This window comes from Hippichthys cyanospilos, chromosome 21 (assembly GCF_059441005.1).
Source record: "Hippichthys cyanospilos isolate Australia breed blue-spotted pipefish chromosome 21, RoL_Hcya_1.0, whole genome shotgun sequence".
Lineage (NCBI taxonomy): Eukaryota > Metazoa > Chordata > Actinopteri > Syngnathiformes > Syngnathidae > Hippichthys > Hippichthys cyanospilos.
In genome coordinates, this window is record NC_142389.1 from 6,690,377 (window position 1) to 6,705,064 (window position 14,688).

General features: G+C 39.2%; 1 protein-coding gene across 1 annotated transcript in view; it reads left to right on the forward strand.

Annotated features, from left to right (window-relative positions):
- Positions 1-14,688, forward strand: part of ext1c (exostoses (multiple) 1c) — a 68,430-nt gene that overhangs the window by 48,888 nt on the left and 4,854 nt on the right. Inside the window, exons 3-5 of the mRNA XM_088404440.1 lie at positions 4,630-4,723; positions 9,238-9,345; positions 11,823-11,942. Coding sequence (XP_088260566.1) covers positions 4,630-4,723; positions 9,238-9,345; positions 11,823-11,942 — 322 coding nt within the window. The remainder of the gene's footprint in view (positions 1-4,629; positions 4,724-9,237; positions 9,346-11,822; positions 11,943-14,688) is intronic.

The window sequence follows — 14,688 nt, forward strand, 5'->3', positions numbered from 1 at the left end:
TTGCATAATTCATGACTTGTTGTGTTCAACTTAACTTTGGCCGTCAAATGTCACATGACAAAAGTAACTGTGCATGCTAGTTTATTTTGCATGAAGGCGTATTGAAATACAGTATCAACATATATTATAATTTGACTGTAATTCAACATAAAAGATTGATCATGCTGTTCTGATCTTGATTACGCTTCATGTATGAAGTCAATGCGAATGTGTGCAAAAGACAAAATATATATATTTATATGAATGGGGTTTTTTTCCAGTCATTTAACAGGATTTGTTTTTTTCCGCCACATCAAGTCTCAATTTTAGTTTTGTGACAAGATAGGAATAAAGACGAGGTGGCAGAGTGAGAAATGAAAGACGGAAACGAAGGAGTGATTCAAGGAGGTGCCTAATCCGTCCATCTGTTACAAGAACAGGCCGTGAGTTTGCCATTGGAGGCTCCTTCCTACGTGCGCTGAACAGCTGCGGGATAAGATTTAGCACTGGGATGCAAATTCTCTCGTTTTTTTTTTTTTCCCTTGGGTTAAAGGAATATTGAAATTGCTAAATGTAGGAGAGAGAGGTAAAGGAGATGAGAGATGTCAGAAATTTCAAAGAGTTCGAAAAGACTGAATGAGGAATTTGGGAATCGTTGCTAAGTTTAGACATCAATGTGACATCCTGTGCAAGATTAAGAAATATTGTAATCTTTTATCTTTGTCAATGTACACAGAAAGTAGCATATTTCTTTGTGCACAAGTCAACCTCGTCATGCTTACTTCAATTTGGGTGAAATTTACAAAAAAGCGAATATAAGTCTACCCCTGACTTTAGTGGTTACATATATCATGAGCGTCCAATTAAAACACATTTACATGACTTTTAGACGCATTTCTGGGGGTGGGGCGTGATGAATTTGTGGAAAATCCCTAATTGTCAACATCTGACACGCCAAATATCTCCTCCCATTTAAATCCCAGATGTCCTATGCTTCCTGCTCGTCATTTTCGCCTTTTTGTCTTGAACGAACATGTCAAGCCGTCTTTTTCTTTTCATTATGGGTCAAAGTCCGCCGGAAAAATGATCCACGGCGGCCTCGTTGTTGACAGCAAAGAGGCAATAAGGTGGCGCTTGATGAAAGTGCAAACGTGATAAAACAGAAGCTTACCATATCGATTCGAGGTATATATAATCATTTTAAGCCTTGTAAATGACATGATTGACTTATTTTATATTTAAATTAATGTTATTCACACAGATATGTGGAGAAAATTGATCTGGTTTTGAGTTATGCCGGTATAAGTCAAGCCCCCCCCAACATGGGGGTTGAAAATGAGGGAAAAAAAACTTGACTTGTAGAAGGAAAAATATGGTACACACACACAAAAAAATGTTTGGCTTGGGTATAGCTTTTCTGTGCTTTTTTTTTTTATTCTGCAACTGTGTTGAGTCGCTCATTATTAAGTTTGTTTGTCAGGCATGTCATCGAGTAAAAACATTGCTCCATATTAAAGCACAATGCATCAAAATACTTTTCTCCCTGCCTCGTTTTAAAGAGAAAAATGAAACCGAATGCTGGATGTGTGTGAAAACTTAATATTTTTTTAACTAAATTGGTTTTCATGTATTTAAAACCTTTAAAATCACATATTACTAGTGAAAATGATATCACATGTGCTCAAGGCTTAGGTAACCAATCACATCTCATCTGTTTTCTGGCTTTGATCATGTGACACTCTCGATCTGAGTCATAATTGACTTTCAGCATATGTGACATCACAACAATTGCAAGAAGTTATTGTAAAGATATTAACTGTCTATGAAAAATAATATAGTCATCAGATGAATTATAAACTAAATATTCATGTTTTACTGCTAAAAATAGCAACAAACAAAAAAACGTTGAGTAATTGTTTGCTTTATGTACTGTATGTACAATAATGCGATGGAGCATTCACTTATAATGTAATTAATTTGCTAATTAATTTGCTTTTTAATCTCTCTCAGATGGATTTGTTACCATGCCAGCTAACTGCATGTAAAATAAAAATTTAAATAATAATTGAACAAAGGCGCTAATTGCATTTAGCACATTCACCTTTGCTATTTTTTTATTCAGTATGTCTGTGTGTATTGTTCCTAACATTCTGAAGATGTTCATAAATAGGCGAAGTCTCGACGGTGATCTGTTAGCACCGTGGCGGTTAATCCATAAAGTTGGTCAACCGTGCACTTAAGTCCACGCTCAAAACACGCACGCACACACTTAGTGAATACACAAGCACATTTCCTCCTTATCGACCCTTGACCTGTAAAGAAAACAACATGATCAACCGAGAAGCTGCTGTCAATCAAACAGCTCCGTGGCGCCCGCCCCTTTGTCGATATCTATTTAACTGTCACTCAAGTTCACTTGAAGAAGATCGGTCAAAAGTGGCAAACTCTTAAGTAAAAACATCAATAATGAACATAAAGAAATCAGAGAGAGGAAAAGAAAGTTGAAGGAGGTGAAACCTAAGTCGAAGAGATCGTGAGACGGCGAAACCACTCGGCGAGGGCAAGCTTCCTTATCGCGCAGCCACACGCATAACCACGCGAGCGCGCACCAGCTTTGATCCGTTTGGTATCACGCGGCGCCCGATGCCTTGACATAAATAGAGCGATCCCGCTGTGCTGTGTGTCTTGTGGCCGGGACGGCGCTGCGGCCTATGTCTGTATGTGAAACTGAGGCCAAGTGACAGAAACGTGTAAACATAAAAGAATTCGTCGCAACATGTCTGCATTAACTTGCTGAAGTGTGTGACTCACGCCACCGGTTCTGTTTGCACTCGCTGACCGGAACCAGTCAGGGTTTTTTTTTCTGCCTTTTGCCCTGAGCATAGGAGTTTCTATTGGATTGACTTTGTTGATTCATTTTTGGAAATTTTGAACACAGCTAATTTTCTGTATATCTTACCACATGGATGCAATGGACTTTTTTGTACATCTCCACATGCTACATATGCCTAACAAATTTCATTGATGTAGGTGAAACATATAAGTGGGGCTAATTCCTTAACTGTAGGGGTGTTACTGAGTCACTTTGTAAATATTGCGTGATAATTTAATAAATTAGATCATTTTGCCACGTCTGTTATGCGTGCAAGGTTTCATGAGGTTCCGTGCGTTTTAAGATCCTCAAAATTGCTGTGTTTTTATTTTAGAGTGCAATGTGATGCCACTGCAACAGGGTTTTACCCCAAAAATCCCAAACTTTATATTTTGACATCATCAAATCTAACCACCCTTCTGTGCAAATATGAGGTTCATCAGGTTAAGCCACTCTGCTGAAAAAAAAATACATCAAAGAAAAAAAAAACATTTATTTCTTTGCCGCGGGGCTCGTAGCCCCTCGATCTTTGATCTGAGGACCGCCCCTGGCAATGACCCACCTGGAATGGGACTACAAAATTGGTCTAGGAAATACTTGGATGACTGTCAGATATACTGAGTAAAATCATTGTGATTCTTTTCTAGTTAGCGTTGCAATGGTCACTACATATATATATATATATATATATATATATATATATATATATATATATATATATATATATATATATATATATATATTGCAGTACGGGGTTTCAATAATCTCTACGGCTGTACCAAATATTCTGACCTGCGATGAAACTATTTTATACCATTCAGAGCACATGCATTATTATTATAAATCTATTGTTATCACAAGCAAGCAAAAGCTGCTGTTCCTTGTGCGCAGAGCTCGACACAATAGAATGACGCCTGGAGACAATGGGCCTTCATTAAAGAATATCGTCACACAAACACCGCGCGCCATCTACTATATGGCCCCCAGTCATGCATTGTGGCATGCACGAAAACAAAAACGGCAACAAAAAGACACAAGTGGGTCAGGCTAAGCAAGCTCGGCCCTAACCGCATTTGTCATACATAAACAGGGAATATGCATTCATTAATTCTCTTACTGTAATAAGTAATAGGCGACTGTACGATTGTCTATGCTTCCTTTTCCTCAAGCGCGCGCTGACACACAGAACATCTCTCGGCACTTGATCTACAAATTCCTTTTATTCTTGCAAGATACGAGTGCACAGTTGAATGCAATTTCACGCCGTAGAAAAATACACAATAGTGAGTGTGTGTGTATGTGTGTGCAACCTTGGATGCGCGTACGCAAGCACCTGTCGCTGGTAGCAGTTGAAGGAATGATTGATGCAGAGGTTTTGCATTTAGGCTCTTTTACATGGCGCCTCTATGAAATATGAGCAGGGGGCTGATGGAACACCCCCAGGTAATGTATTGCTGAGGCACTGCGGGCATTTTTTTATTTTTTTTTTCCTTACAGCAACAAATCAATAGACTGTAGTTGCTTATGAGATTCTTTTTACAACATACTGCATATTGGATGTACTGGTGCCGACATGTCTGTGGATGAAAAAAGAAAACTCGGCTGATTTATTGCTGTGCATACTGTAAACTGAATCATTTCGAATAAGTTGCCCCGGTTTATTTGACGTGTGAATGTTGTTAAATGTTATGCATCAAAAGCAGAGCTGTTGCGGAATAGCATTTTTTAAGGTTGTTGCTGTTGCTTTCCATTAATGATTGCGCAATGTCCTTTTATAGATTTGACTACCAGGAGCTGCTCCACAACTCTACGTTTTGTCTGGTGCCTAGAGGACGACGCCTGGGCTCCTTTCGCTTCCTCGAGTCCTTGCAGGTGAAAAATATTGCAAACAGCGGGCAAAATAGCCTGTTATAGTTTGACTGTTTAAAATAGATGCAAGGAGAAGTTACAGCATGTGCAATTAAATCATTCAAATTCAAAACTATTGTGATATCTTTAAATACCATGTTTGAAAGCCAGGGGGCACTGTTTTACACTGCTTGTATGCTGTTGTTGTTTTTGTAGTGATTAATTTCATTGCATGTTTTTTTTGTCTCTTCCACTTCCAATTCCATTATTTCAAACTTTATATTGCTCATTGCAACCAAAATGTGTGAAACCTTCAAGGAATACCACTTCGAAGACAGTTGAAGTTTAAATATAAAATGATTTTATCTGTCTTTGCAAACCTTAGACTTTGCAAATTTTTGCATGTGCTTTGAAGTATTTGCTAGCATACCCGAGTTCGCCTCAGTTGAACTCAGTCACTTTTTCTCAACCGTCCAAATACCTGTGGTCACAAGAAGTTCACAATGAACACAAACATCTTCAATCGTCCCGCAAACCAGATGTTGATATGTGTTCATGTCGTCACTAACGGCAGTGAGCTGTACACTGTAAGCAAAGACTGCGAGTTGCACATATTGGGCGTCAGAACCAAACGTGTCCCGTGAGGAGCAGAATTTGGACCCAGAAGCAGTCATGGCAGAGAACTGTAAAAGTATTTTCACATAAAAATCGAATATATGGTAACCACGGTGGGCATGGGAAAACATCTGGAAATCTGGACTCAGAAAACTAGACTCAGAAACTAGACTTAGAAAATTAGACTCTGAAAGGAACTTGTATGACAGTTGGGCATGGGAGCTTACATGGCATGACCACTTGTCTCTGTTAATTGAATAAAAATTAAATATTCAAAAGACAACATGCTGTAAGTAATTATGTGATAAAATGAAGGATCAAACAGATAGACAACCCTACCGATCACAACAACATGGTCACAATTCTTGTGCATCTGTGAACAGATGAAAATGCAACTCATGTCTTGTGACTGATTGTTAGGAATAATTTTAATTGTAACTATGATAATTAATTAAATAAATAACATGTATTGCTGTAATATTGCTGCAATATTAATATCGCTGTTTTTTTGTACTTTTTATTGGGCGAAAACCCATGTTTTTGTTTTTTATTTTCATCATCCTCCATGTTTCAGTAGTTTGGTATGTAGTTGTAATAATATGGACCTAGAAAAAAAAAAATGATGCCCTAAGTATCGTTTATAACATTTCCCCTACAGTCTTGGCAGTACTCACGCCAAAGAATTTTATATGATAGTCCTGCATAATTGAATCTGCACATTGATGAGGAAAATTTCCTCCTGTGACTAAATAGTCGAAGCAGTGTTTTTCACCCTTTTTATCATTGACGTGATCTTTGTTTGGCAAATTCTTCCGAACTAGCGCGAAACATTTTTTGGACTTTAAACAAAGTGCTGCACTCATCAATACAACGCCTGAATAAAAATATACATTTAAAAAAAGAATCACAATAAAGCAACAATCAAGGTGCCTCCTGTTCCAATTAATTTGCTCTTAATTTGACAAGAAATTGTTTGTGTCTCAAAACTGCATTACATGAGACTTACCCCTAGAAAAGCTTTGACATGCCCTCAGAAAAAACCCATTTTGAGGTCTAAATGTCTAAATCCCGAAAAGTGCAAAACACCAGTAAAGAGCAAAATTATGAACATAAAAGCAATGCTATATTCCAATAATTTACAGCAAACACGCTGCAGAGCGAGCCTAGAGCATGTATATTGTGTCCGTGGACACCTTTAGCGTCCACATCTGCAAATGGTCCGTCCAAAGCATTGCAGTGTGTTGAATGGAAACGTGGCCATCAGGTTTAATTTGCAAGGCCTTGCCTTTTAAATTGAAACGAGCCCATAAACAAGCGCTGACGCACACACGCCGTTAACAAACACTGTCGTCATATGCTGGTGTCCATCGGGGAAAATGTGCACTGAAAGCTCATAGAGTGAACTGAGTGAGTTTAAATGCGTATGCTGCTTTTCTCTCTTGCCACCCAAGTCGACGTTCTCGCGCCTGAACAGGAAACAGTAGTGGCTGTTTTTAGATTTGCTCATTGCTGAACTCCCCTGGCTGTTGCCGCTGCGCTCACTCGGCCCCACTGTGAGTGTGTGTGTGTGTGTGTGTGTGAGATTGGAGGCTGAATGGACAAATCTGCACACAACCCACAAGGCTTGGCAGCAAGCGCCGCTCCTTCTGTCTCGCCTCTCTGTCCTCCCTGTTTTCCCTCCTCCGTTCACACCACTCTTCAAGATTTTTTTTTCATGTTTTTTCTTCTTGGTTTCCGTACCAGCCGAGCCCGCGAAAAACCGGCAATTACTAATGCGGTTAGACGTGTAACGCCAGCTTTCCAAAATACACGCGGACAATCCAAGTCGCGCAAAGAGTTTGGTACGTGTTCTCCTTTCTAAAAACAGCTACACAACAGTCATTTAACACACCCTCCTGTTTGGCTGGAGTATGGGTGTTGGGGCACTTCACCCTTGGGTCAGAGGACTCACACAAGCCTCTGGCAGCCATTCCATTTGGATAGCCGAATTGAATTTGGATTATCGCTGCAACCTTGTAACCTGGGGCTGCCTCTGACACACACTCACGCATATACACAAGTATTCCCATTTGTTAGGCTGTCCTTCAGCCGGTCTATTCTCGGGATGAAATGCACATGCGGGAGACCCCAGGGGAGAAGAGAGCGTGCTCGATCGCCACTCTTTTTGGCTCCCCTCGTTACTTTCCGGTTCTTTAACGAAGCGATGAAAAAAAAATGTGACCTATAAAGTCCGCGGACCACTGATGAGGAGAATTGGGCAGGAATTAAAAGGAAAGAGATTGAAAATGATCGACAAACATGCGCCCGGTGGGAAGGGGGGTCTTCTAGAGCAGGGAAGGTGGAAAAGAGGAGAGCAACATCAAAAAAGCTGTCAGTGAGTCAGGCGGGTGAGGCAACATCAAAAGTCGCAAGTCCTTCGTGTATCGAGCGCTTCCTTCTTATTCTGCACCAGCTCCCTCCTGGTTTACATCCCCTGAGTGGCTATTGCTCATTAGTTCACTTAAAAGTCAGCAGCGCTGTCGACGTGGTCAGCCGCATTTGCTTTTGCGTGTAAGTCCCTCAACAAAACCCGCAGGGCTTTGCGGGAGAGAGGAAATTCGAGTTATTACTCACTGCGATGTCCCTGACGGGGTCGTGCACTGTCAGCTGCGTGTAAACATGCACAGTTTGTTCATGTCATGGGTCAATAAGTAGCTGATTACTTCTCAAGTGACTAATATGTTGTTCACCATATTAAAATGCAGAGGTGACTTTGGATTTATTTAGTTCGCTGTGAAACTGGCGTAACTTTGTCAGATGAAAGTTTGCTAGCTTAATGCTAACATGTCATTGCTGTCGGTCAGAAACATCCGGATGTCCAGAAATATTCAGTTTCGCATTTTCTTGCCAAATGGTTTTGTTAAGTACAGAAGTGACTTTGAATTTTCCATGAGGGTATTGAAGGGTACTTTTAATTTTGCACAAAATTTATACAAGAGGACAAACAAAAAACAACAGCAGCATGTATTAGATTTCCCCCCCCCCCCCGAAATTGCCATTTGGTTAACGTTATTTTTAGTACCCCTTTAAAAACTTGAGACAAAGGATAAAAAAAAGAGAAAACAATTTTAACTTTAATTAATCCCCGTCCTTTAATAACTTACAACACGGTGTTCGTACTGAGAGGAAGAAAAATCACTGTAGACGCTGCATGTTTTTGTTCGAGTTCAGCTAACATTAGCTTGAATTTTATTCGTTTCTGTACCCATAACTTTGATAATGTTGTGGACTAAGTAACAAAAATGCTATATTAGCTAATGCTAACTGAAAAAATACATTCTTTTAACATTTTTGAATGCCAGAAGCAATTAAGGCTGGCGACATTGGCGACAGTCATGTGTTAATATTATGTATTATATTTTCTTCGGGTTTAGTTTTGATGGAATTTGTTTATATATTATATAAAATCAATCAATACATCAAATGTACTTAGTCCAATAAAAGTCTGCTAGCTTAATGCATTTCATTGCTGTTGTTCAGAAAAAACAATAAATCACTACTAACATTGAATTTTCAACAAGAGTGCTGACGTTTACTGTAAAATTGGCACACAAATCATACAAATTTGTGAAATAAACATTTTTGATCCACCTAAACATTTAATAAGAGACAGCTTTGTGGCATTAAGTCACCTCAAGATTGGAAGTCTGTATTTTTTTTTCAGATATAAACAAGTGAAAGTAGATCTATTTGAATTGCCCTGTTTTTTGTTTTTGTTTTGTTTTTAAAAAGGTGATCTGTAATGCAGGGTTGCAGAAGGAAGTCTATTTTTTTACCATTTTAGAATTTGCGATTGTATGCAATCAAACTGGACTGTCGTGTGTTGTTGTGGATTATGTACATCCTCAATTTGTCCATTTTTCCCCATTATCACATGTGTCCAGGCGGCATGTATACCTGTGTTGCTGAGCAACGGGTGGGAACTGCCGTTTTCTGATGTCATACAATGGAACCAGGCTGTCATTGAAGGGGATGAGAGACTACTGTTACAGGTAATGGTTATAAGAAAAAAAAATAAGTTGCGCAATCAGGATTGTTCACATTACAAACACATTTTCATATACAGCGGGCCACCTTGTTACGAGATTTATTCGTTCCACGGTTGGGCTCGTAAGACGAATTCACAGAATGGCGGGCAATCCAAACCTATGTTAAATAGCTAATGCGTTCAGAACCCCGGATAAAAACATCTAAGTTGTACATAAATATTCAAAATTGGTACCAAAATAGGATAGTAAGTGCTACGCGTATATATAATATACATGTATACAATCAGAAAAATTCAGAAAGGATTTATTTACCTTTGAGTGGTGCTTGTTATGCCCATATTCCCTAATTAGGCTAGCCTAGGCTAGCCTCCTTAGTATTTCTTGATTATCTTCAGCATCGTTTCTATAAAAATCATCTTCTTACTTCTCTCTTTAACATCACTAGCAATCTTGAGACCCATGGCTAACCCTTTCAAGTTTGAATTAAGCAGTAAAATGCACAATAAATACGGTTTTGTAACCACTCGCGATCGAGCAAATCGTAACCATTTCGCCATTTTGAAAGGAGTCAGGCCCAGTAATGGCAGACCAGCATCTCCGTCATGTGACGGCAACAGAAAATACGTGCAATTACGTAAAAACGCCTGCAGATGGAGACAAAACAACACAAATACAGCCAACCCCATAGGGTCATGACAGTTGTTTTTGTCGCAAAGCCGGGAAAATTCCATAAAGAGGGTACGAAAAAACTCAGTATACCACGTCGCAACATGAAAAAAAAACGTAAGCCCGGGACGCTGTAACATGGGGGTCTACTGTACTTAACAATATTAGCACCCATACCATTATATTTTAAAGTTTCCACAGTGAAATATATGCATATACAGTCAATTATATCAGGCACATGGCGATTTATTTCTTATTAAATATGAGGTTTGTGTTCCCTATAGTTCTTATCATTAAGTGAAACATCTTGTTTACTGAAGCCGCACTTCTCATCGTGTGGCTCCTATATATCTTAATCCAGCTCTGTTTCAAATCATGGACTTGCACGGTCCATTTTCTCTTGTGACACCCATAAACAGAATGAACAAACAAAGCCAGCGCCCTTTCAACAAGAGGAATTTTCTCTTGTGGCTTGGACCATTTCCAACTTGTGGACATGAAATGGAGCTGCGCGCATGAATCCAAACAAGACCAAAGAGGTCTGATGAGAGGAGACATGCCTAATTGGGTCGCGAATACACAACATGAAGAGTCTGACCTCATCAGTGGCATTGCACACCATCTTAATAACACAACAATATTGACACTGAGCGCTGTGATCCAAAGCGAATGAGTGTGACGCTCCCGCACAAAAGGCTGATTGAGAGAAGGCGAATCTATAAAAATGATACCTTTCAAACGAAATTGGAAAGAAAGAAGCCACGTGAATGGCAGAAAAGGGAAACGAGGAAGAAAAGCCCACACAAAAAATACAGATGTAGAAAAGAACCATTTTTATACCGCGATAGTTTAATAAAGTCAAATAACTTGCATTGATTCGGATCATGTCAATTATTTTAGTGTCTAATTACCTAAAGTCATCAATTACTTTAGTACTTCCAGTGTTTAATTACCGTATTTTCCGCACTATAAGGCCCACCATTTTTTTTTTTTTTTAAAGGTGATGGTGCGCCTTATAATCAGGTGCACCTCATATATGGAAAAAAGTTTTAAAATATATCATTAATTGAGGGTGCGCCTTATAATCCGATGCACCTTATAGTGCGGAAAATACGGTAATTACTTTATTACATATGTGCATAAAGTAACTGACCTAGTACTTTATTCAATATTTACTTAATTCATATGCCATTTTTAGACACTCCTTTAGCCAAACGTTTGAAGAAAATTATTGAAAACATGTATTTAAAATGTATAAATATGTCTTTGGGTTTGAATGAAAATGCAGTAGAACTTCTGAAGTTAAACCAGTACTGTTATCTAGATAAAATGTACGTCTATAGTCGTCCATGGCAGGGAATGAGTGTAGAAGACATTGGGATAAAAAGCGCTAATACTGAATCTCACATCGATTATCATGTGTGATCCATCCATCCATCCATTTTCTTCCTGCGCACCTGGGGTCAGGTCGCGGCAGCTTCAGTAAAGAAGCCCCGCCCTCTCCCCAGCTACTTCATCCAGCTCCTCTAGGAGGGATCCATCCCCAAGCGTTACCAGGCCAGCCGAGAGACAATCTCAGCACCTTGTATCTGCGATCTTGTTCTTGGTGTCACTACCATAGGTGAGGATAGGAATGTAGATCGACTGGCCACCAAACTCCTCCAAAAGCCGAGTTTTTGCCTCGGTAACCCTTGGAACTCCGTTTGGCCAGTTGGTAGCTGCCCGCTGCGGCTGGAGTCCCACAGGCCAAAAAGTCCCGATACAACCCCGGCAACTTGAAGTGATTTTCCATTCGTGAAATCTTTTCTCTTTAGGTACCATCCACAGTGAGAGCTGTGGGAAATGAGCGGGTTTTGGCTCTCAGACAGAGAACGCAGATGCTGTGGGAAGCCTACTTCTCGTCTGTGGACAAGATAGTCCTCACCACACTGGAGGTAAACGTTTCCCTTGACTCTCAAAAGCCATTGGTAATAATGTGCGACATGATTGTAGAATAATTTCCTCTACAGCCCTCTAAGTGTATTTCTTCTTTTGCGTGTGTTTAATATACCGTCATTTATAATGTAACCATTGAGAGAGAAAAATACGTGCTGCTGTGTTGTGATGAATCATGGCAGCGACTCATAAATGCTGAATTAATTGAAAAGGTGACATTTGATGAAATTAGCACTGTTAGCAAATTAAGATGATTCTATTAATCAAGTCATTTATCTCTTTTTGTTTTATTTTTTTTTTTACCCTAACTCGAAGCCTTTTTTGGTTTAAATTTCCACCCATTTATTCTAACGAAACACTTGACAGTGCGGAAAGCAACAATTAATTTGTTTTCATTACCTGAAACTAGTAGTTTCATAAAGTGTTTTTGAAGTAAATGAAAATATTTGTCAATACCTTCATTTGATTTAACCCAATGATAATCAGTCGCCTTCCATAGGGCAGTGGTTCTCAAAGTGGGGTCCACGGACCCCCGGGGGGTCTGAGGTATGACTGCAGGGGGTCTGTGAAATAATTTGAGTTAGTAATGAAAAATGTTTTTCCATTTTATTTTATATTAAATCCTGAATATATTCATGACTTCATTGAAGCAATCAATTCAACCAGTTTAAGATATATTTAAAAATTTAATCATTTGGAAATTTGTCAAATATACCCACATAATCCACCTCATCATCAAAGAGCTTCACTATTTCGTCACTAAATATTTGACTGCAACCCGTTTGGGTGAAATTGATCCAGTTTGTAACATACAAGCAACAAAATGACTTGTCAAAATGGATATGTTGGTAAAAAAAAATGTTTGGCTTCAATGGTTTTGTTTTTTTCCCCGCAAACATTTGCAATGGGGGTCTTGGAAAAATTGCTATCCAAAATGGGGTCCCCCACCCAAAAACGTTTGAGCACACCTGTCATAGAGGACTCAATAAAACAGGAAATGTTTACTGTTGAGGGACTGAGGTTCTGATTCTCAATAATCAATTCACTTTTACATCGAACTATACCACAACTGTTGAGTGATCACCCATTCCAAACACCATTTAAAATTAGCTCAAGTAAACATTAAAATATGCCATGAACTTTGACCCTTAAGCTTTACGAACACTAACGGTTTCCAATTGGAACTTCTTGTGGCTGCTTTGTACGCCGCCGAATCATGAAAGTCTTTCAACTCGTAAGTCGTCCATCTCCTTTCCAACATAGCATTCAGTCAAGGAAAACTTCTCCATAAAAAGAAACGGCCAACTGCTGTGAAAACACAAATTTTCATTTGCAATCATGGAGGCAAAACCTCTTCGCTATTTACTGCCCGTGCGGTGCCGCGATTGCATCTTTCAGATGAGCTTTCCTGGGAGGCATTTCCATTTGAATCAAACGAAACCGTGTTACGATTATATAGTCGGATTCCGATCGGCGCGCCCAATTACTACCTTTCGTTATCTGTTTTCCTTTCTTCTCGCTTTTAAGGCGTGGGGGTGCATTTTCAAAGCACGCACCTGAAATGCCTTCAGTCTCAAAGATCCCTTTAATGTATAGACATGACGTACTTTATTATTACGTTGCAAATCTCAGTCGGAACATGTCCCATTCCGCCTCACTCTCACTTTTAATCACCCAGTAGAAGCGACAGCAGAATCCACGCCTCCCTAAATTTGTATTTCACCATCCCGGACGGGACATTTCTTATTTTTGTTTGAGCGCAGACAACTCCTAAGAAGATTTCTTTCCTCTTTGAAATTCTTTGAAAATCAGAAAGACCACACAGTGAGCGGTGCGTGTTCCCTTTGCACTTCCATGTTTATAAAAGCGATGTCTGGCTGCCCCTAGTGTGTTTGCTGCTGGGGATTTATGCTTGAGATAATAAAGGAAAGGTTCTGGAGGTTGGTGATAAGCTGCTTATATACATACAGCAAGCTGAGGGGGGGACCTCTCCCCATGGGAGACAGCTGTGCAGTCAGCCTGAGGTCAGTGAAGCACAGGGCAGCATAGCGGGATGCCGCAGTTGCCGCCTCATGGACCCCCCCTGTTGGTGCAAATGAGAAATGCACCGCAGGGAATAGCTCGGAGGGCCGCCGCTGCGTAAACGAACGAAATATGTGTGAATTTGATCAAATAAATAAATAAAAGCAGTGTTGTCGGCATAAAAGCCTTCACAACTATGTTCGTCCCTTTTGTTTTCCTCACACATTAATTTTCTTCCAAATAATTTATCCAATGTACGTCATAGCACTTTCAACGTGTTTCAAAAATTCCCAAATATTTGTAAAAAAGATATTTGAAAAATCCACAATTCAGCAGTGTTCATAAAAATACTATGATATTTTGGCGATCCTTTAAATTGAACAAAATTTACACACAAAAAAATCATACCCTATCATGCATTCAACAAAAATTCACAATGTTTCCAGTTGAAATTGAAATCATTCAGCTCATTCGGGAATTATTTTCAACATGCCAAATTTTGCACCAAAAATTCCCAATTTTTCACTCCCCAAAAAAACATATCCTTGATTAAGACCGATTCAAACCATTACGTCATGGTTTGAACTTCAACATAATAATAATTCACTTATTTACGTTGTTTACAATTATTATACTAGTTTTATTATTACTTTTTGAGAAGAGGTCTGACACTTTATGTTGATTATTGTTTGCGGACATATATTTATTTAGAATTAAGTTATT